This window comes from Mytilus edulis, chromosome 3 (assembly GCF_963676685.1).
Source record: "Mytilus edulis chromosome 3, xbMytEdul2.2, whole genome shotgun sequence".
NCBI classification, from domain to species: domain Eukaryota; kingdom Metazoa; phylum Mollusca; class Bivalvia; order Mytilida; family Mytilidae; genus Mytilus; species Mytilus edulis.
Genome location: NC_092346.1, coordinates 35,917,403 through 35,941,742, shown reverse-complemented (window position 1 = coordinate 35,941,742; position 24,340 = coordinate 35,917,403). Strand labels below are relative to the sequence as shown.

The 24,340-nt window shown below is 30.6% G+C and overlaps 1 protein-coding gene across 11 annotated transcripts in view; it reads right to left on the bottom strand.

The window, feature by feature from the left end:
* LOC139516353 (calcium permeable stress-gated cation channel 1-like) overlaps nt 1–24,340 on the bottom strand; it is a 158,123-nt gene that overhangs the window by 100,751 nt on the left and 33,032 nt on the right. For 3 of the 11 annotated variants that reach the window (XM_071306406.1, XM_071306412.1, XM_071306408.1), the window contains 9 exons: nt 24,020–24,106; nt 23,252–23,308; nt 22,674–22,836; nt 21,980–22,085; nt 21,296–21,463; nt 20,827–20,942; nt 12,252–12,305; nt 11,420–11,470; nt 3,656–8,037 (listed from right to left, as the gene is read on the bottom strand). In XM_071306406.1, the coding sequence (XP_071162507.1) occupies nt 7,891–8,037; nt 11,420–11,470; nt 12,252–12,305; nt 20,827–20,942; nt 21,296–21,463; nt 21,980–22,085; nt 22,674–22,836; nt 23,252–23,308; nt 24,020–24,106 (949 nt within the window). In that variant the 3' untranslated portion in view covers nt 3,656–7,890. Of the gene's footprint in view, nt 1–3,655; nt 8,038–11,419; nt 11,471–12,251; nt 12,306–14,461; nt 14,495–14,616; nt 14,635–20,534; nt 20,574–20,826; nt 20,943–21,295; nt 21,464–21,979; nt 22,086–22,673; nt 22,837–23,251; nt 23,309–24,019; nt 24,107–24,340 lie in introns of those variants that run through there. The other 8 variants (XM_071306413.1, XM_071306415.1, XM_071306416.1 and 5 more) reach the window with 5 other exon arrangements.

Below are 24,340 nucleotides of genomic sequence, written 5' to 3'. Positions count from 1 at the left end.
ATTTTTATAGCTGAAGACCTTACAAAGCTGAAATTCAAGCTACTCTTTTACATTAAAAGCAGACCAATGTAAAATCAGCATTTTCAAAAGAGGGAAGGATTCTCTGTACGCTAAATAACGATTCAAAGGTTACAATTGATAGTCCGGATGACTTGTTTAAAAAAAATCTTAATGCTCTTGATGAGCAGGATGATAACGATATTGTATTACCTAATAATATTACTGATTATAATATTGAATTAAATCGAGATATTACAGAAGACGAAGTCTCAGGACGAAGTAGTATATGCTGTCAAATCATTGAAAAATAATAAAGCATGTGGCGGTGATCTTATATTGAATGAATTTTTGAAATATGGTACAGTAAAGTTGATGCCTGTTTTTGTAAGAATATTTAATATTGTATTCCATAGTGGTATTATACCTGATAGTTGGTCAGAAGGTTATATATGTCCAATATTTAAGAATAAAGGTAATCCAAATGAAGTGGATAATTATCGTGGTATTACTATTTTAAGTTGTTATGGTAAATTATTTACTTGCATTTTGAATAATAGGCTTCATACATATTTAGAAAATTCTGGTTTATTGTGTGAAGAACAAGCAGGGTTCAGAAAAGGTTATAGTACGACAGATCATATTTTTAATTTGAAATGCTTGATTGATTTATACTTGCATAGAGGTAGAAAATTGTATTGTGTATTCGTTGACTATCGAAAAGCTTTTGACTCTGTCAGAAGAGTATATTTATGGCAAAAATTGTTAAAATGTACCATTGATGGCAAAATGTGTAAGATTATAAACAGTATGTATAACAATGCAAAGTCTTGTGTGAGACAAGGCAACTCTTGTTCAAACTTTTTTTAAATCCAATGTTGGTGTACGCCAAGGAGAAAATCTATCTCCTTTATTGTTTGCCATTTTCTTAAATGACTTGGTCGAATTTATGTCACATTCATATAATGGTTTAGTTGATATGAGTATTGCAGCACGTCTTCTTGATACTGATGAAGTCGCTGTATATTTTCGTTTATATTTGTTATTGTATGCAGATGATACTGTAATTTTAGCCGAATAGGCAGCAGAGTTACAAGCCTCATTAAATGCCATGTATTTATATTGTCAAACTTGGAAAATGTAAGTAAACATATCTAAGACAAAAGTTGTAATATTTTCAAGATCTAGACTTAACACAGATAATATGAACTTTAAATATAGTGGTGAAAGCCTTAATATTGTTACAAATTTTCAATACCTTGGTATTATATTTTCATGTAAGGGTAAATTTAATGACGTCAAAGCACATCTTGTACAGCAAGCAAGAAAAGCCATGTTTATAGTCTTAAGAAAGGCTAGGAAGTTGAATTTACCAATTGATATGCAATTAGAGCTATTTGACACAATGGTTGTACCTATTTTGTTATATGGTGCAGAAGTATGGGGTTTTGAAAATTGTAATATTATAGAAAACTTGCATATGCAATTTTGTAAAATAATTTTGAAGGTTAAAAAAAGTACTGCTCATTGTATGATTTATGGAGAATTGGGTAGAATACCATTACATATTCTTATTAAAGCTAGAATGGTTGGTTTCTGGCAACGTATCATGTGTGGTAAATGAGAAAAAAATTCATATACACTGTATTCTATATTGTATCAGCTTAGTAAAAGGGGTATCTACCACTCTAAATGGTTGTTAGAAATTAAAAATACTTTATATGAATGTGGATTTAATTTGATGTGGGATGATCAAATAAATTGCTAAATCTGATAATATTAGTAAGAATGTCAAGAAATGTTTAAGTGATAAATTTATGTTGAACTGGAGTAATAATGTTATGAATTCTGCAAAATGTCTTAATTACAGAATATACAAGTCTGATTTTTGTTTTGAGAAATATTTATCGGTGTTACCATCTTATCTAAGAATGTATTTATGTAAATTCCGTTGCCTTAGTAATAAATTGCCCATTGAAACGGGCAGATTTTTTTAATATTGATAGATCTGAAAGACATTGTAATCTTTGTAATGCTAATGAACTTGGTGATGAGTTTCATTACTTATTCAAATGTACCTTTTTCAACAATGTAAGAGCTACATTTTTACCTTTAAATATATGTAAAAACCCAAATGTTTTAAAATTTAAAGAATTGATGAATACATCAGATTTATTTACACTTACTGGAATAGCAAAATTTTGCAAAAGTGTTATTAAAACCTTTTATTACATGTGCTTAATCATGTTACTATAATTTGTACTTCCTGTCAAATATTTGTATTAATTATATATATACTATTATTGCACCTTTGTTAACCATGTTGTTCTAATGTAAATATGTTCACACTTTTATTGGTTTGTTAAAAAATGTTGTACTAACATACCCCATGTGGGGGCTTTTGTGAAATAAAATGTCTTATGTCTTATGTCTTATGTCTTATGAAAATTTCAGGGCAGATAGATCTTGACCTGATAAACATTTTTACTCCGTCAGATTTCCTCTAAATGCTTTGGTTTTTGAGTTATAAGCCAAAAACTGCATTTTAACCCTATGTTCTATTTTTAGCCGTGGCGGCCATCTTGGTTGGTTGGCTGGGTCACGCCACACATTTTTAAAACTAGATACCCCAATGATGATTTTGGTCAAGTTTGGTTAAACTTGGTCCAGTAGTTTCAGAGGAGAAGATTAAAAGTTAACGACGACGGACGACGACGACGACGACGAGGACGGACGACGGACGGACGACGGACGCCGGACCTAAGTGATGAGAAAAGCTCACTTGGCCCTTTGGGCAAGGTGAGCTAAAAAACCGGGCGCCACAAAATAGCCTAAAACCAGTGCTTAGAAGTGGCGTTTAAACACAAAAAATATTTTAAAAAATTGATCTTTTTAAGATGTTGACACAGTTCACTCTTTTGTATCAATATTGTGGCCTAGCATGCTGTTAGAGTTTAGGAAACAAAAATGGATTGGAAGGAAAGATGGGCTGACGAGTGGACGATCACGGTTACACTTAATGCCTACGTTGCTTTACAGCAGGGGCAGGCAAATTGAATGAGTTCTTAAGCTACACATATCCACAGGTCTACTAGATCAAAGCATCAGTAAGCATTAACAGGCAAATACTGTTAATTCATTATTATTCGTTGGATACTAATTTTCGTGGTTTTCATTGGTACATGTGAACCACGAATTTAAATGTTTAACGAATCACAATTTTTATATTAGGTTGTAAACTGACTTTAGCAAGTTGTTGTCCATTCGTTTGATGTGTTTGAACTTTTGATTTTGCCATTTGATTGGGGACTTTGAATTTTCCTTGGAGTTCAGTATTTTCGTGATTTTACTTTTTTTAACAAATCCACAAAATCAAATATCCACGAAAATGCAACATTTCCTCAATCAACGAAAAGTGATATAGCCCACTAAAATAAATGAATCCACAGTATGAAGTCATTATTATTAGTGTTTCCAACTGAAATTACAACTGAATGTTTTTGTGAACAAACACAAAAATACAAAAAAAACTGAATGGCAGACATATTGACTCAAGACCATAGCAAAAATGCAATAGGTAAAATATTTACATGTTGGTTTAAGCACATGCTAATAAAAAAATCAAGCAATGAAATTGCTGAAGAAGAAAAAAACAGAATTTTTAGTGTCCTAACTTTATTGTCAAAGAAGCAACGTTTACATCAATCATTTTTGAGTGTAAATAAACAAAAACAAAAAATAACAAAACAATGATAAATTATGATTTGGAATAACATGATACGTTTGTAAATAATCATAATTTATATATATACTAACAACAAATATTTTGATTACTACTTAATTCTTATATCTATCTATTAATACTTATATAAGTGTACACTATAAATAAATTATAATTTTAAGTAAGGTTTTATCTGAAATTGAATAAAAACACCCTGATTCTCCTTATTATTCCTAAAGAAAATTAAAGACTGAAAATAATATTTTTCATATCAGCAGTAATAGATAGAATATACTCCATACTAAAAAAAACAATTACCAGTATATCATTCTAGATTGATTGAAAAAATATCACCTCTTTAAACTGGCAAAGTCAGAAATATAAGAAACTTTTTCACTGGGAAAATATATATACAAAACGGTTTAAAACTTTTGCACAAATGGGTAGGTTTGTTAGTATCAGATTATTACATGATAGTAGAAGATTCCGTCCTAGGTCATAGCAACCCAAGAGTTAAGTTTGCTGTCATCCATAAATTCAATTGTAAAAAAAATTACATTTTGATTCAAATATCACATCAAATTTGCACCCTTTTCTTAGTTCAAAAGTGTTTATTATTTGACACTTTTTTACAATAACTTTCTTTATTCAACTGTACAACAAAAATTAAAAATCTGATCATATTATTGCAAATAATATTCTATCACAAGAAAATGCTAAAAACCTCTATGCACTATAAGATATATTTCAAAAGAGGAAAAGAGGAAACCCAGACAGATAAAAAGAACTTAATTATCCACCATAAAACTACTGTTATTGCACATACACTTCAATTATCTACTGACCAAGAAACTTATAATCAAGGGTCAGTTCCATTAACATGTCAGTGATGAATCTGGTCATTTCGAGATAACTGACAGATCAATTACTTTATTTAGAAGCTTAGAAATCTGAAGGCTACTCAGGACATATACTAGTTTCCAGTTCTATTTACTTTGAAAGTCAAAAAACGTTTCTGGTTGATAAACAAAAACTTCAGAATACATTTTTAAATGGTATTTTCGTTGAAATCTGTTTAGAGATACATTATTTAAAATTTAAAATTTTTCTTTTGATAATTTTTACAGCTTTTACAGGACTGTGAAAGGGTTTCCTAAAATGGTATAAACCTCACACTGGTTTTAAATCACAAACACATTTTTGCACTCAGTAAGTGTACTGTCCTAATGGTACTACTCAAAAGTGTGGTTAATCCTGATTGGTCAATATGGGCAACCGTTATTGTTTATTACTAGGTGTTATGGTGCATTCTGCATTTACCAATAATTTCTTTTCCTTAGTTCTAACAGAATTGATAAGTTTTGTCTATGCTGTGATGAGATCCGTGCTTTAAGTAAAAATTTGATAGATAAAGGAGACAAGTACAAATTATGTTTTGAAAAGTAAAGTAAAGGGGGCCTTATAATGTGTGGTAAACTCTAGCAAGTTTTCGTCAAAAAAATAACTGTCTAAAGTTGGTATTTCCAAAAAATGTCCACTGCTTTTCCCAATGTAGAAGTTATTTGGTTTTTGCATCATGAAATTTCCATTCTTATGATTTCCTACCAAAGTTTCACTACTTAAAGTGTTGGTTCATTTTTTAATGCTTCATAAACATTTTGAAGAAAAAATATGAAGAATGATTTAGTCATTCAGAACCTAATACATAAAACTTAATCATTATTTTTTTTTTTTAAATTCATATAAAATTGTCAGGGAAAAATACATTAACAAAAAAATGGTTTGGTTTGGCCTTACATATAAGGAAACTGTCTTTATCAATGACATTAAATATAGGATGAGAAAAACGCAGCTATAAAATGGAATGTTAAGGAATTATAGATCACATTCATAACCTTCAGACGACCTCTTATTTATTGATTAATAACCATCTATATACAGAACCCTGCAAATTATATTTACTTATCAGACCATATGTCAAAATATCCTCTTATATCCTCGAGTATTCAACAATTTTTCAATACCAAATGTCTCTCTGTCTGAGTTTTAGAATAATAATAAGATATTTATCTTTAAGGAAAAAATTCCATATGACAATAATAAAACAAATTAATCTAGTTTACTCCTCAGCTATATAGACAATCAATTGATCTGTAAAGTGCAGTATTAAAGTTATAGCATAATACTCTATTTCATATCACAAGTATATAATGCATTAAAGTAATATACAGGAAAACAACATTACAATTGTTTCCCTTGAGAAAAGTAAAGCTATCGTATCTTAAAGCAAAGTTCATAAAATTGTAATTCTACATGTCAGGAAAATAATTGGAAAGAAGAAGGCTTGTTATATTGAGAGAAATGGCATATATCATATATACAATTAAAAAAGTACATTCTTTTTTGGTTTTGAAGATTTCACAGCTAAGTACACAAAGGAGAGGGTCAAATTGGTGCAAAATGAAAAAAATGTCAAAACTCTTTATGTTATTTTTGGCAAAATGAAATGTTGCCTATCCTTTCTGAATTGAAAGAAAATGTAGAGTAGACTTAAATATTAAACAGATAAAATTGTGTCTGAGATGTAATTCAATTTAGATATAAATTGATGTCGCTTTCAATATGAAAATTCAGCCTTTCAGGAAAGGATCATAAAAGTTAACATTTTTTTAATGTATTGTTGTTTTATATGTAAAACATACTATCATTGTATCATAATTCACTGCTATTAACTAGGAACTACATGATGAAAAGCGTCTAATAAAAATCACTGCAAATTTAAGCAAATTTCAATTACGATTTGTTATGAATATGAATTTACTACCAAAGTAACACCTTCTATACTATAACATCTTGTGCTTAGTAATTCAAAATTGAATTATGCTCCATTATTAAACTTCTTTGTTCTGTTGACTAGGAATTTGCAAATTATAACAAAAAGTATATTAAATAACAAAAAGTTCTAATACTATTATGCAGTAGTTTTGGTTTCATGGATAATCAACAATGGACTTCATAAAATTTTGAACTCCATCCCATAAACACATCCCCTCTTTTTGAGTCCCCTGAATAATTTATGAATTATCAATGATTTTCCAAATGAAGAGCTGTTTGTTAGCTACAGAGGTGTGGCAGAGAAGCATCTTGAATTTGTACCACTATTGATAATCTGTTTATTGCTACTTTGTCTATGACATTGTTGCTGTTAACATCGACCATAGCACATGTCCTTAGTTTCATGCGATTAATTTTTCAAGTGATAAGCTTGATATGAACAATTATCACAAAATTGACCCTTGGAAAATAGGCAAAATAATTATCTTTATTCGTTTTAGGAAAAATTTCATACTAAAATAATCATTTCAGATAGAAATTTGACGTTTGTTTCTGAAAGATTGGGTTTCATTTGCAGAAATCCTTCTACAGTTAATTTAGTTGCTGCAAAGGTGATCAAATAAAGAAGATAACACAGTTACAGAAGGGATACAATACAAATGTTATACTGTAAACTCTGAAGTTAATAAGCCTTTTCTCCAAACCAATAATGTCCAGAACAGCTACCTTATGAGTGCAGTTAAATTTGTGCATATAAAACTTACAAATAGAAAAATGATTAATCATTTTCTTCTAGTAAATATCACAAATGGTACTGCCAACAAGCCAAATAAGGCATGTTAGCATGCATTGATTATATATAATTTAAAAATTAAAGCAATAAATAAGTCTTCAGTCCATTCAACATAAGTATGCAAATTTTTTTGCAGCTTTTCTGTACTTCAATTTATCTTTTTCTCCATTAATTTATTATATTTTTCATAACTCTAACTTTTTCTTCAGTCTTGTCAGTACATTCAAACTAGGACATTTTAATAGATAAAATTTCTCCATTCAATTATTAAATAAATTAATATTCACAATTGCTGTCCTAGTTCAAACAATATTCCATTTGATCTGCTTGGCATTTCATACAGGGTTTCATAACTGAAGTATTGCGGAAGTACAAAAGATGCAATATGATAAGATACAGGAATACAATATTGAAACAATTCTTATTGAATTAAATTCACGTCTTCCTCTTATAGAAAACTGAGCAAAAGTGTACTCCATGCACTGAATTATAAATCATAATTAAATTTGATCTTTTAACAGTACAGGTTCACATACTGTCAAAGTTATGGTTCATAAGGATCCTGTGTGTGTTTTTCATTGACAGACCCATAGTTTGTCTTCCCTTGTACCCCTACTGGTTCAGAACTGTGAGATACTTGCACACTTTCATCTGTACTATTCCTGTTTAGTAGAACACTGGCTATAAATGGCTAAAAAAATAAAATAATTTGATAGTCATAATTAGAGGTATTACAATTAATTTACTACAATATATAATAATAAGTAAAAAAAGTATGACAAAAATACCAAACTCCCAGGCAAATTCAAAATGGGGAGGTTCATAAAAACTGACAATAATAAACTATTAGCCAATGGAAACTAGAGGCTCTTAAGAGCCTGTGTTGCTCACCTTGGTCTATGTGCATATTAAACAAAGGAAACAGATGGATTCATGACAAAATTGTGTTTTGGTGATGGTGATGTGTTTGTAGACCATACTTTACTGATCATTCTTGCTACTTACAATTTTCTCTTTCTGTAATGAACTTGGCCCTTTAGTTACAGAGGAAAACATATTGTAAAAACTTACTAAAATTTACCAAATTAATGCAAATTGTTAAAAATTGACTATAATTGGCAATAACTCAAAAAAAAGGGGTCAACTGACCATTTTGATCATGCTGACCTTTTTGTAGATCTTACTTTGCTGCACATTATTGCTGTTTACAGTTTATCTCTATCTATAATAATTTTCTAGATAATAACCGAAAACAGACAAAATTTCCTTAAAATTACCAATTCAGGGGCAGCAACCCAACAACCCATTGTCTGATTCATCTGAAAATTTCAGAGCAGATAAATCTTGACTTAATAAACAATTTTACACAATGTCAGATTTGCCCATAATGCTTTGGTTTCAGAGTTATAAGCCAAAATCTACATTTTACCCCTATGTTCTATTTTTAGCCATGGTTGGTTTGGCGGGTCACCGGACACAATTTTCAAACTAGATACCCTTATGATGATTGTGGCCAAGTTTGGTTAAATTTGGCCCAGTAGTTTAAGAGGAGAAGATTTTTGTAAAAGTTAACGACGAAGACGGACGATGGAAGCCAAGTGATGAGAAAAACTCACTTGGCCTTTTGGGCCAGGTGAGCTAAAAATGAAAAACAACTGCCAAATCCCTGACTTGGTAACCAAATAATCTATGCAAATGGTTGGCAAATATAATTCTTCATCAAAATATCATAGTTGAACCTACTTTCTTTTCAATAGAGGAAAAATAGAAAATCGAGAAAACAAAATGCACAGCAATGTCCACTACCAAAGGCATTAAAAAAAAACTCTCCAAATATGGCACAAAATCTTAAGAACGAAATCAGAAAATTCTTACCAAATTTCGTTGTTTACAGTTTGAGTTCAGATTTATAGCAATAAAATTATTTTTTCTTGAAGTTATAAATAGATTCTATGGATTTTTTTCAGTTTGTCAGTGCATCCTCAAAATTTATGTATTAACGACCTCCATAAATAAACAGCTGCATCAAGCGATCATGATTCAAACTTACATCAGGATACACTTAGACATATAACTATTGTGTCAATTATGACTTATAAAGTCACTTAACTCTGGAATGACAAACCAGAAAATAGCAAAATCTAGAGTATATTCACCAATCCCAACCAATGCCAACCAATCCAAACAGTTTTACATTTATGGTAATTTGATCAAAGCATAAGCATGACTTTTTAAAAAATACCTTTCATTTAACTGACAGTCAAAGTCCCATAACTCTGGAATGACATATCAGAACTGTTTCATATCAAATGGTGTATTATGTTCACAAATTCTAACCAACAATTATGTAAAGTTGTCAGTAAATCAATGCAAGCAAACTCACATTTTGATATAGCATATGAAAAAATAAGTTAAAGCTGACAATAAAAGTCCTGCAACTCTGGAGATGAAAATAGAAGATTTGAGAAATTGAAAAGGAGCTTTCTTTTATCAATCCCAACAATAATGTAAAGAATATAAGGATATCCAAGCAAGGGATACTGGAGTTATTGTTTAGTATATGAAAAATTGGCTCAATTCAAACAATTAGAGTCCCACAATCCTATAAATACGCCGATATCATCGAGTGCAAAATAACATTTCTTATCGCATGTTGTAAATTCATTTCTTCAATGAATACCCATAAGAAAAGAAATTAGTAATATGAACATATTTTGTCGTTAGAAATATTTATATGCATTAAAATCTATGGACGCGTACAGAAAAATTGTGGTCCCATAACTCTACAAAAGTATCAAAATCATGATCCCTTTTTTTTCTTTCAAACGGTTTTCTTAAAATAACTAGAAAATTAGGAAAATAAAATTTGAGTTATGATAGAAAGTGTTGACAAACAGTCCCCTACCAGTTAAAAATCTACAACTAAATTCGTCAAACAATTTACTAAAGGAAAATAATCCAAAATGTCAATTATCTGAATACAATGTCTTTTACAAATCTAGACAGACATTGGTACACCATAATATAGCAGTCTTCCACCTGCTTATAAACATGTTTCAAGTCCTATAATACAACAGTGTCATCTAATTTAATGTTGTAACAAAACATTACAAGGATAATGATCAAGAAATAAGAATCACATGAACAGACTTTCAAAACATTTATGATATGATTAGAAGATAAATTATTCAAAGTACCGAGGTAGTGCATGACGTCAACTGATTCCTTAATCAGTATTAAAAAGCAGTATGATGACCTATAGTTACTAATATGCACCCATTTGGACTCTGGTGAATAGTTGTCTTATTGGCAATCATTTCATCTCCTTTACCCCATACCGACTGAATAAAATGAGCTAATGACATCAATCATTTTCCTTTTATCAGATACTGTAGATTCATTTATTTTCGTGGGTACCAATTTTCGTGGATTAAGGAAAACTTGCATATACGTGGATATTTAAATTCGTGGTTTTGGCAAAGTCGTCATACATTCCTTTTAAAAATGTGTTATTCGTTGAACATTTAAATTCGTGGTTCATCTGTAACCACGAAATCCACGAAAATTAGTATCCAACGAATATTAATGAATCCACAGTAAATGCATTTATATATTTTTTCGCTTTGTTATTCATTTGTAAAATATCAAAAACTCCCACATGACACAAAAATAATTTATTTTATTTCTAGTAATTTGTCACAATTCAGAAAATTTCCCATAAGAGAATTCATACTATAATTCTTTTACAGATTATTTACGGAATGACTGTAATATTTTTTCTGTCTATGAAGAAGTAACATAAAAAATATGGTGCACACTGAATAACGCGCTTAGTTATATATAATAGTGCGCACCACATTTTTTATGTTATTTCAAATAGACAGAAAAAATATTACAGTCATTTCTTATAATTTAATTCTAAATTCCATTTCAAACCATAGAAAACCATGAAAAAACGTTGATGACGTCACAGTCACATGACTAAATCATGTCTATGGGCTGATAACAAAATAACGTCAGCCAATCAGAAGACGCATTACATCCAAAATTAAATTATTTATAACATAGCATACCTTTTCATTGGTCTCTGGGGGTGTTGTTAAACCATCACTCTCCCCAAATTGCTGAAATAGTAAATATCAGTTTCATAACAATCTTAGACCATAAATTGATGTTGCTAATTATATGTTATTAAAGTTTATAGATAAATTAAATATATGAATATACCCTATCAATTCTTAAAGTTATTTGTTGAAATTCAATCTGATTTTAAATTTAGTCATTTTTAGCAGAGTAAATAAAGAGGATTTTCATAACATAACAGAAATTTGAGAAATAAAAAGATACAGAATTAGTTCTGATTTAAAGAAAAGATGCATGAAACACTCAAATACCGAGTGATAAAATGAACCAAATTAAAAATCTTTCATTTACATTATAATATATTATATCATCAAATACAGAATATTTTTATGGCTAAGCTTTTATTTATTTTTTGTAAACATTGGTCCTGGGATGGAGTTATAAATGCAAAATCTGATGATATATCTTTACTCCATAAAAGCCTGGTGCAAGGAAAATATTCACAAAAGTTCAAGTTTCCATACAGTACAATACTATTCAGCAATTACTATTGATTCAGGACCAAATCAAAATTCATGCAAAGGATGTCTATAACTTAACTTAATAAGGATAATATTTTTCATATATTTGTACCATAAATCTTCATGAAAAAAATTGATATTTGATAAATTCCAAATTCACTGTGCCTTTACGAGGAGGTAATGTGATTTGCATCATGGGGGAATTTAGAATTCTGGGTAATAAATCTTGGAATAAGATGTGAATGACTGCACTAATGGATTATAATGATATTTTGTGCAAATGGGAGTGTCATCAAAATACCTCACTCATCAAAAGAGATCCTAATTTACTGTAGTATTTGAATCTGGACAAAATCTATGTAAGATAAAAAAAAATCTAAGAAATATTAATGGAAGTCCTGGAAAAAAATGTTAAAAAAAATGCTGAAAAAAATCTTCAAAAAAATTTCAAGAAAAAAATAACTAATCAATTCAGTTTTTAAATACATCTTTGAGTGCAATCTTGGGGACAAACAGACAGAAATATTAACCATCCTTAGGTTAAAATGCTGAACAATTTCGGCACCATAATTACAATTTTCAATGATGGACAGAGTATAGCATCTCATCGTAACTGCGTTTTGTCGATACATGTATAAATGATCATGCCATGCAGTAGAAGAAACCCAGATTGAACTGATGATAGTAGAAATATCCCAAACAAAAGAGACCAAGAATCTTTAGAAAACCATAACTTTTAAGTATAGACAGGTATGAGCGGGCAAGCGTTAAAAACAGAGTCTATTTACCAACCTCATCATCCAATTCAGCTGACTGTTGTAGATGAAAATGAGAAAGGGAAAAAAATGTACAGATTTTTGAGTCAGTAAATTTATCAAGGAAAGTCAAAGAGAGACTACTGGGATAGGATTCTACATGATCTAAGACATTTAACAACTGATAAGTATGCAATGGGATGATATATGTTCTGATAATGGATAGCAACAAAACACATTGACCACAATGGAACAACATATACATAGATTAGCTTCAAGTACGAGAAGATACTAAATAGCTATTTATAACTACAACAACATTGAGTGTAGCAAACATTTAATTTAAATTCTGTTTTCCCAGGGACTTTTATAGCTAACAACAAGTATACAGTATGTATTTTCCTTATTGTTGTAGACTGTAACAGTCTGCACCGTTAGTCACTAGTCCTATGCCCAAAACTAGAAAAGTTTTATTAGGACTAGTAATTATTTGCAAAACTTTGTAAATACACATAAGAACAAGAATGTGTCCCAAGTACACAGATGCCCCACTTGCACTATCATTTTCTATGTTCAGTGGACCTTGAAATTGGGGTAAAAACTCTAATTTGGCATTTAAATTAGAAAGATCATATCATAGGGAACATGTGTACTAAGTTTCAAGTTGATTGGACTTCAACTTCATCAAAACTTACCTTGACCAAAAACTTTAACCTGAAGCGGGACAGACGGTTGGACAAACGGACAAACAGACGAACAAACGAATGGATGCACAGACCAGAAAATATAATGCCCTCTAAAATCGTAGGTGGGGCATAAAAATGTATACAGTATATGTTATGCTCATTGTTGAAGACAGTAAAGTTACATGTAGCTGCTTACATCTACATTATTCTTTCTAATGGAGTAAGTTAGTATGATCAGACTGAAGTTAAGGAAAACTATTAAAAGGGAGATAAATCTTGCAAAACATTTGACAGGAAAGAAACAATTGGTATCAGTTGGAAAGTTCTTCTTCATTTGCCTCAATTATTAATTAAGGTAAAACAAAATGTTTCAATCACTCCCTTTTGCCTTCCATACCACCTTGTCTCGGTTGACTTTATGCCCTTCACCTTCGTCTCTAAAAAAACTACAATAAGCTAGTCTGCTAGACTTGAGATAATATTTAGGAATGAATTAATCCAACAACCAGCATATGATATATGTCTAAAGCATGCAACATACACTGGAGACAAACATAAGTTAATATAACCCTTTTCATTGTCAATAATATCCTTCAGGGTTAAAAGGTCATATTATCAGATCACCTAGTAATTCATTAATAGTATACAGGTAGACTTAAATCTTCTATTTACCAAAGCCAATTAACCAACATAAATCTTTCGCAATAACAATTTTTTTAAATCTTTTACCCAATTGCAGTTTGAATTTGTTTGTACAAACTGATCAACTAGTAAAATATTTTAGCTCATTGCCTAAGCTATAGTATTAAGCAAGTGTATTAAAAGCAATGAAAAATTGCATGAAGAATGTTTTCAGGGGTCAGTAAAACTCTGCTTTTTAAGTGAGTAAACAAACAATACCAAACTGACATGTTAAAGTGCTAAGAAATGATTAAAATGATATCTAGAATTTGTATTCCAGAGAATTGTGCAGTAAAGAAATGTGACTTCAAGAAATGAATATCTGTATATTATAATTCAATGCTAATACCTACATATCATAACTTAGGAAATATTCTTTATCTACTAACCCTTTCATTAGGAAACTTTTACAGAGGATGAAACTGACAATATAAACAAATAAGTTATTTTTAGACATACGGATCAGTAATTCTGCCATGCATTAGCATATTTTATATAGGCGACCTAACCAAGTTCACCGACATGCTCTATTATATCTACTTACAGGAAAACAACAGAAAAACTAATAGGTAAAAATAAACAAAAATCAAATAACAAATGATTGAAAAGCTGCATTCACACAAAAAATAAAAGCCATTCACATGCACTAACACTTTTTGACATCAATACATAACTTTAATTCATGGAGAAAAAAATATATATACCGTAAATTCAGAATTTATTATGATGTTTTTATAATTGCGAATATTATCACAGGATATGTTGCGCACACATCAAAAATTACCCTTCAATTCTTTGGTAGTGTTATTGTATGCAGCACTTCTTGTTATCACAATAATCAGTCTTTCAATTTTGTCATTTGATTCAACAATCACAAAAAGTGCAATGCAATAATTTCTGAATTTACAGTATCACATAATTACTGTTTATATTTACATTATTCTGTGTAAAAATACATGTAAATTTAAAAACCTTAACATAGTCTGATGTACTGTGAATTCATTATTATTCGTTGGATACCAATTTTCGAGGACTTCATTGGTACATGGAATTTGCTGGAAACCACAAATATTTAAATGTTCAATGAATTGCAATTTTTAATAATATTCATTACACCTGTATTAGGCGAGTGTAATATTTGAAAAAGACGTCTAGTTAAGGACTTTAATGCACCCACCTAACACACGACTAATTCTTTTTTAAATGAAAGAATAATGATTTAACTTTGATTTTTGCCCGGTCGTCACAAAATCGTACGGTGCAGTTTTTGTAAAATTGACGTTTATTTCAGAAATTAGTTGAAAATTGTAAAAATACGACATGTTTTTCAAGCAAAAGAAATTAGTCGTATCTCATCTTTTAGACAGAATAATTAAGTGAATTAGATTCTTAAAATAATGAAAAACAATATTTACAACTATAACTCCGGATGCTTTTGCATTCCTTCTAAATATTTGACATTTTGTACGAAAATTTTCGTAATCCTGACCTTTTCGGATCTACAATTAAATTTTTTATTAAATGCTTTTGCACTCGATCCGTTTTAGAACACACCAAATCACTCATCAGTTATCGTTTTATCATTCAAGATCAAGACTTTATCTCAACATTTCTTAAAATCAGGAATTTCTGTAATTTTATGATGTTGGGTAACATCACTATAGTTTCCGGAATCCCTTATCTATTTCGTTATCGTTTTTTTAGTGAATATATCAGTCGATTTCCGTGTACTTAATAGTGCTATTAGAGTACGATAAATCATATTTAAACGGTTATATTTCTATCTTGAACTTCAGTGGAGCTTAAATAGATATAAAATCGTCCGAAAATAAGATCAAATCAAAGTAAAACATAGTTTTTGAGTTCTGTAGAATTCACCCATTTCTAAATAAGGAATCGTATCGGAAAATTGTAGAAAATCTTCCGAGTCCTGTCAAATTTTCACAGTCCAGTTCACAATGAAACCCTTCCTATGCTAAAGGGCAAAAACTATCCATTGATTGACAACAGATGCATAGTCTGTCATGTATTTACTACATAGAAACTATGTAGTTAAACACTTAAATGAAGATACAGTTGTATTGCCGTAGTGGGAAAACGAAAAGATGAAGTTTACAGACTGGTCGATGAATATGAAAAAAATGAAAACATCCCATTTGAAAATACAAAATATCATAAGAGTTGCTATGAATATTTCAAAAGTAAGTACAACCTATCAGCTTCTGTTTAGTCTGTACAAAGACTTTGTACTACATGTACCAATTCTACCGACCAGTCTCTTCTCATATATTAACGAGGGCAGTAGATCTACAACTCATTCTGATTTGTCTGTTTGTATATTTTGCAAATGTATAAATCCTATAAGCAAGTTACACAACTTCATAAGGTATCCTCTGAGTAGCAAACTCAAGCTGTATTGAGTGTTAATACATATATCTCCTACAATATATATTAAAAGAAGATGTGGTATGATTGCCAATGAGACAACTATCCACAAAAGACCAAAATGACACAAAAATTAACAACTATAGGTCACCGTACGGCCTTCAACAATGAGCAAAGCCAATACCACATAGTCAGCTATAAAAGGTCCCGATAAGACAATGTAAAACAATTCAAACGAGAAAACTAACGGCCTTATTTATGTAAAAAAATTAACGAAAAACAAATATGTAACTGTTACACATAAACAAACGACAACCACTGAATTACAGGCTCCTGACTTGGGACAGGCACATACATAAATAATGTGGCGGGGTTAACATGTTAACGGGATCCAAACCCTCCCCCTAACCTGGGACAGTGGTATAACAGTACAACATAAGAACGAACTATAAAAATCAGTTGAAAAAGGCTCAACTCATCAGATGGACAAAAATACAAGTGGACGTAATGATCTGATTTACAAAATAACTCATGATAATTTTACTATTAAATCTGTATACCATCGAGCTTGCATCGCTAAATATTAGCTACAAAATTTGAAGTGAGAAAGTAAAGAGCTATTTTATTCTGAACATAAAACAGCTTTTACTAACATTTCGACGATTAAAGATGACTTGCCTGTACACAAGGAATCATTCTGGTTAACAACTTTAATTACTTAATTTATGCCGAGGATCGCCGCCGAGAAAACTAAATAACATATTATCAGCTTCAACAAATACTAAAAATATATGGTCAATTTATAGTTACAATGTACATGTATACAGCCTCAACAAGGCCAAGGTACATCCAATATTGTATACAGCAGCTCTATAATTTTGTCTTATTCTTTTTAACTCTTTTTCATTTAGATTTATCATTACAAATGCACCGTATTTGTGGACACACCTTGATAACTATTAACAAGTTTGACTGATCAACAGATAAGAAAAATTGAAAATGGGGCATACATTCTACATGGCATTATTTTTCTTCTGGGGGTCAAAATTTTATCCAAGACAATGTCAACCTAACTACAGAAACAATAAAAGTTCTCTGCATGACTTTGGTTGGTTAAAAGGCAATATTGGTCCGGTATGATGTTATCCAACTTTCTACAAGATTTGATCTATTCACGCAGGGGGAGGGTTGAGATTGCAAAAACATGTTTAACCCCGCCGCAATTTTGCGCCTGTCCCAAGTCAGGAGCCTCTGGCCTTTTTTTATTTTTGTATGATTTTTTGTTATAATTTCTTGAGTATATTTCAAAGCTTAGTATGACGTCCATAATCATTTCAAACTAGTAAATTTTTGTTTAGGAGCCAGCTGAAGAACGCCTCCGGGGTTGGGAGTTTCTTGCTGCATTGATGACCCATTGGTGGTCGTCGGCCGTTGTTTGCTTTTTGAACGGGTTGGTGTCTCTTTGACAAATCCCTCATGTCCATTTCCAATTTTTAATTCAATCTGTATATAGTAGATCTTGTGTCAGCTTTGAGCAAAACCTCTGCTGTACTGGTATATGCCCATGCCAAGGAAGTTGTCTTTGTATGGATATTTTGACCGGTAAGAATGATAAGATTACAAGTTAAAATGAAGCTATAATATTCCGATATCGCAATATTCCGACACCTAAATGGTCCTACATCCCATAAGTCCGACGTTTCGATCATTTAGGTTATACGCTAACGGGATTTTAACATAAGAAAGCCAAATAAAAGGTTCAATATTAGGATAACCTTGTCCTCCGTTTGAAGGGTGAAACAAGATATAAAAAAGTAATATGTAGTGCCAAAGTAGCCCGAAGGTCATCACTAGCGTAATTTAAAATAAGTACAAACTCCTTTGTCAAGTGTTGTTTGATTAATAAGATATTTCAAGATACACGGCGGCCGACTAAAGTAAAATCAAACACAGTTTACGTATAATGAGTGGTCATATTTTCCTTGTGATGTTTTATATTAAAATTGTCAATTTGTTGATATAAATATACTAGTAGCACTTTACTCATTTTAGTAATGTTGTTAGTTCTCTTGTCATATCTGATTTAGTGATGTAAATGAAATTGCGGTATGATCCAGACTCAACATATTGCACTACAATAATAAAAAAAAAATCCGCCCTATGGTTGTCTGATCTTGAAGAGGTTGGTAGGCTTTCAAACTAACAGGAGACCATACGTTTCCTCAATTTTAATGTACTAACAGCTCATCATGGGACTTTCTAAACAATTAAAAATACGTCATATGTTATATTTTCCCCTTGCTTCAAATATTTTGTTTCGAATTATTTATATCAAATTTGCAGATATATGTTTGTAAATACGTGCAATCAAATGATATGGAGGTATTATAAGATTTAGATAATGCAAGGGCGACTACAGATACATTTGTGTGACTTAATGATTGATTTTCAAAGACTCCGAGAGAAAACGTTACGTAACATGCGTTACCGTTAAAATCAACCAAAATTAATAAATACTATGATAGAAATATATTTTCCCAACAGTAATACGGCATTCCTATAAAATTGTTTCATTTTTGTATTTGTTTTGACTCGATTTTTCTACTGGAAGTATCCGTGAATTGAAATTGCCCCCATGTCACCTTTGACCTCAATTTAAAACAAGAATGTGTCCTCAGTACACGAATGCCCCACTCCCACTATCATTTTCCATGTTCAGTGGACCGTGAAATTGGGGTAAAAACTCTAATTTGGCATTAAAATTAGAAAGATCATATCATAGGGGACATGTGTACTAAGTTTGAAGTCGATTGGACTTAAACTTCATCAAAAACTACCTTGACCAAAAACTTTAACCTGAAGCGGGACAGACGGACGGACGAACGAACGGACGGACGCACAGACCAGAAAACATAATGCCCCTCTACTATCGTAGGTGGGGCATAAAAAAATGCACCATAATTTCTTTTGACGACCGGGATATTTAGAAAGTACACATTCTTAGCTTTCCAGTGATATATAATTGAGCCGTGTGTTAGGTAGGTGCATTAAAAATGTGAATTTGGCTCTCATATCACTCGCCTATTGGGGTGTATAACACAGGTAGGGTGATCGGACATCCTAGGGATGTTTTTATATCTAGATTACCTAGATGTTTGCGATGAGAACTAGTTAACGTGAATTATATTCTAATTTAATAAATGTCAATTGTCACTGGTAGGTATAACTCTATTATTAAAAATCGAAACTTGGGAACAAATTGTTCAAATTTACTGTATGATTATATGCAGACTTTTGGAAAACCACGAAATCAAATATCCATGAAATTGCAAATTTTCCGCAATCTATGAATATTGGTACCCACGAAAATAAATGTATCCACAGCATTGAACTCTTACTTTCTTAAATCTTTTATATGCTCTAATTTGTACAAAATTCCTTCGAAGGATTTTTCAAATGTATTTATACACTATTTTTACATATTTAATTTACCACAAAGATCAACATACCATATCACTATTTTATTTTTGTTCAAAGCTGATCATAACTATTGATATTCTTTAAGATGCGATTATAAAAATGTTAACTTTTAAATCACAAATAAGCTCCGACAATAAGCAAAGCTTAACTTACTAGATGATTTTTCTGATGGTTTCAGAAGTAAATTAGAAAAACTTGCAACAAAATGACTGTGATAAAAACTAGTTTTCCTGTAAAAAATAAGTCGTTTTGTCAAAAAGGAAATTGTGAATATGCACCATTTTGACATGCAAAAGTATAAAGCTACTTGCCCACTTGTGAGATATGTAAAATATATATTTTTTTGCCTCAATGTTTTACCCAGACTACCCATGAATTCATTACCATTTGTAGAATATCAATATTGTGGATATTGTGGATGTAATTGAACCATGAATTCAGATATTCAACCAAGTTTCAATTATGAATCATTCGGGAAAATTGGTACCCGTGAAAAATAAATGAATCCACAGTAATTATTAATTTTTTAAAAGAAAATGCATGTCATTGTGTTATCTGCAAGATTTTCTAATTTACTTCTATCTGATTTCTGCTTACGATTCTACTAATTTCAACAACTTTCACATTTCTATCAATCTGATTTGATCAATTGCAAGAAAATATATACACAGTACATGTATTAAGATTGTCAAATAAATCAATTTATTTCATCGATCATATAACAGAATGAATCATTTACAAGATTCAAAATTAAAATAAATAAAGGTGCAAACCTTTACCCTATACAGGATCAAGAAAGATTTTGTGAGTTAAAGAGTGATCATGCTGATTGAAATTGAAAAAAATAAAGAAAATTTGAAAGAAATAATTGTCTATAAATTGTATTTACCTTATATCTGTTAGAATCTAGATGTTTAAACCATCCGAAAAATGCCTTGCCAATAAATATAATTACTGACAGGAATAAACACACAAGAGAAAACACAAAAACTGCATTTGTTCCTTCTGAAAATAAATATAACAACATGTAAAAAAAAAAGCAAAGATGTGAGCATTCTAATTATGACTTTTTACATGTTTCTGTAATTCCATGTCTAAATATTATGATATATAGGAATATATCTTAACTTATTTGATTCATTGGGATAGAGTCACATGTTCAAATGTATTTTCCTCAATCGATATATTTCATTAGGGTAGGTAAAATTATTTATAAATAAGTGCCAACCCACTTCCCCACACCCCATCTCCATTTCATTCTGGAATAGCCTGTTTGGTAATTTTGTTTTGGAAATTAATACATATTTTTTAAATTTAAGGATCCTTACATGGAAGGTTGACTACTAGTGATGTCTTACCTGATCTGACGATCGTAAAGAAAACAATATTACACTGTAACATGATGACCGCTACCACTACAAAGTTGATTGCTGTCTGATGAATATATTTATTGATGCGTGACCTCTTGTATGCAAAATAAATATTATAACGGTCTACTGCATGTTTAAATATCATATACAACAAACCTGAAATAGAATAAAATTAAATATCAGCTTGTATAGCTTAAAATCTTAAGTGTCATCTAATCAGAGGTTCAAATTTACTTTAAAGAATGAAAAGTCCAGGACTATGCAAATAATCAAGTGAAAGGTACTGATTGAGAAGGTTAAGATCTTATATAAAGCATCAGTGCAAAGGATGGAAGATCCTCGACTTTTGTAAAAGTCCAGATGAGACAGGTTTTGAATTACAGACCCACATTTATTTAAACCCCTACTAATAATTGTCATCTTTCACATAAAAAAAACAATGAAAATTAATTGTAACATAATTCAACATAAACTTTCAACATCATATTATGAATAATCAATTTTAAATTTTGATCTGATGGTTCAATATTTAAAGACAAAAAAAAAAGTTTTTTGCCAAAATTTGAAGGTCATTGCTAGTCTAAAAAAAATTAAAAATATTTGGTTCAAATTTCAGCAAAAAAAACCAAAATGTTTTTTTTTTTTTTTTTTTATCATTATAGTGCTACTTACCAAATGGTGCAATTAAAGGACAAGGTATACTATAAACAACTATAACACAAAATACACATAACATCCACGCATACTGAATACCAAACTGAAACTCCCATATCATGGACTGAAAAGAAGAAAAATTATATATAATTCATTAGTATATTTTTTTTTTTTGGATACCAAACTTATACCAATTTTATGTGCTTTCTATACAAATGTTCACTTGTTTTGAAAGAATCCATTCTGTAATATTTCAGAAAATAAAAGAGACATTGTATAATATTTTGATATTTAGGTAAAGTTTCTGCAGCTGTATGTAAATTTGACATGACCCATTTACTTGAGAGTTTTCATATCTATTTTCTTATCCTAACTCAATTTTCCTATGTGAAGCTTTAATCAAATGGCTTGTGAGGCAATAATGTGAATTGAGTTATTTCCCTTTGTCAATAATATGTTCATTAAAACAGATGATTCTATACACCATGCATGCAGTTCTATCTACATCTCATTTTACATTTCTATGAATTGATTTTTCTTGAGACAAATATGGTGATAAAGTAGACTATAATATGTGTAGAAAGCCATTGTCTGAGACAGACAACTATTTTGTGTATAAAGAAGACAATATTCTGGACAAACTTCTAGTTTATTAAATCAAAGAGATTGGTAAAAACTATGCAACTCGATTTTATATCAAAATTATACATACCTTTCTGACTGCTACTTTTTCAGCATTTGACCTCGTCATACACAAATGAAATGCATACATAAACAGTTCTGAAAATCTCAGCAATTCTAAAGCTGTTCCTATGAAAGTTGCAGTAATGATGTAATTTATAAAGAAAGCACCATTCCCTGACAGAAATATACATCTGAAATACAAAGAAAATATTTATTTAGTACATTATTATCTATCTAAAAGATTTAACTGTCAGTTAATATGTAGGAACAAAATGTAATGGATTGATTTAGTAATTTCCAATGGAAAATCATTTGTAAGTTTTCAGGAAGAGTACTCCAGATAGAAAAGTTGTATCAAAGTACTATCAGAATTTATGGAATGGAAAGTTTTATTTTAATCTTTGCAGATAATACTTGATAATGCATATTTTTTTCAATATTAACTGTTTAAAACTTAGCTCCTTGACATCACAATAAGACAAATAGAGAATAAATAAGTCTGCTTTGAAACAAAGCGTAAGGGATGTTTAAAAATGTATTCTGTATCGAAGCATTCAAAACAAATGTCTAAGAATAGCTTTGATAGTTTAGTTTTACTTTACATACTTCCATCTGAAATTTTTCTGTAAATCCATCACAAACCACTGGAATAAGGCTTTTGCACTGAAAATATAAATCATTTTGTAATTTGCAGTAAACATTGCATTTCCTTTATAGAACCATGTTAGCAAATCAGACACATGTTTAATCAAATACTCATCAGTTGAACCAAAAAGATGCTTAAATTTCATAATTATGCTGTTAAAATATTTGGTTGACTATTGATTAATAATTAACAAGAATGTGTCCAAAGTACATGGATGCCCCACTCGCACTATCATTTTCCCTGTTCAATGGACCGTAAAATTGGGTAAAAAATCTAATTTGGCATTAAAATTGGAAAGATCATACCATAGGGAACATGTGTACTAAGTTTCAAGTTGATTGGACTTCAACTTCATCAAAAACTATCTTGACCAAAAACTTTAACCTGAAACTCGCACTTTCATTTTCTATGTTCAGTGGACTGTGAAATTGGGGTCAAAAGTCTAATTTGGCTCTAAAATTAGAAAGATCATATCATAGCACATGTGTACTGAGTTTCAAGTTGATTGGACTTCAACTTCATCAAAAACTACCTTGACCAAAAACTTTAACCTGAAGCGGGATGAACGGACGGAAGGAACAACAAACGGACGCACAGACCAGAAATTATAATGCCCCTCTACTATCGTAGGTGGGGCATAAAAAACTTGGGTTATCGGTAATGTGATTATGATTAGCAAGACTTTGTTTCTACTTTACAGTATTTTGTTTATATAATAAGAGACTTACCTTGTCAAACCAAGTGATGGAAGAATGAGCACCATCAGCAACAGGAAGACATAACACTTTACCATTATATTGTGGTGTTCTGCAGTTCTGAAAATAAGAATAAAACTGAGATTGTTGTCATGCATAAAGAAAACCTGTCTAAAGAAAAAATGCATTAACTTTGATTATTCTTATTTAAATCTCCTCAACAACGTATACAAGTTTCTAAGTTAGATTAGAAAGAAATTATCAAATGGTCAATATAATACTAATAATAACATATTGTAATAAATAGCCAGTCTTTGATAGAAAAAAAACAATATTGGGTTTTGCCTATATTAC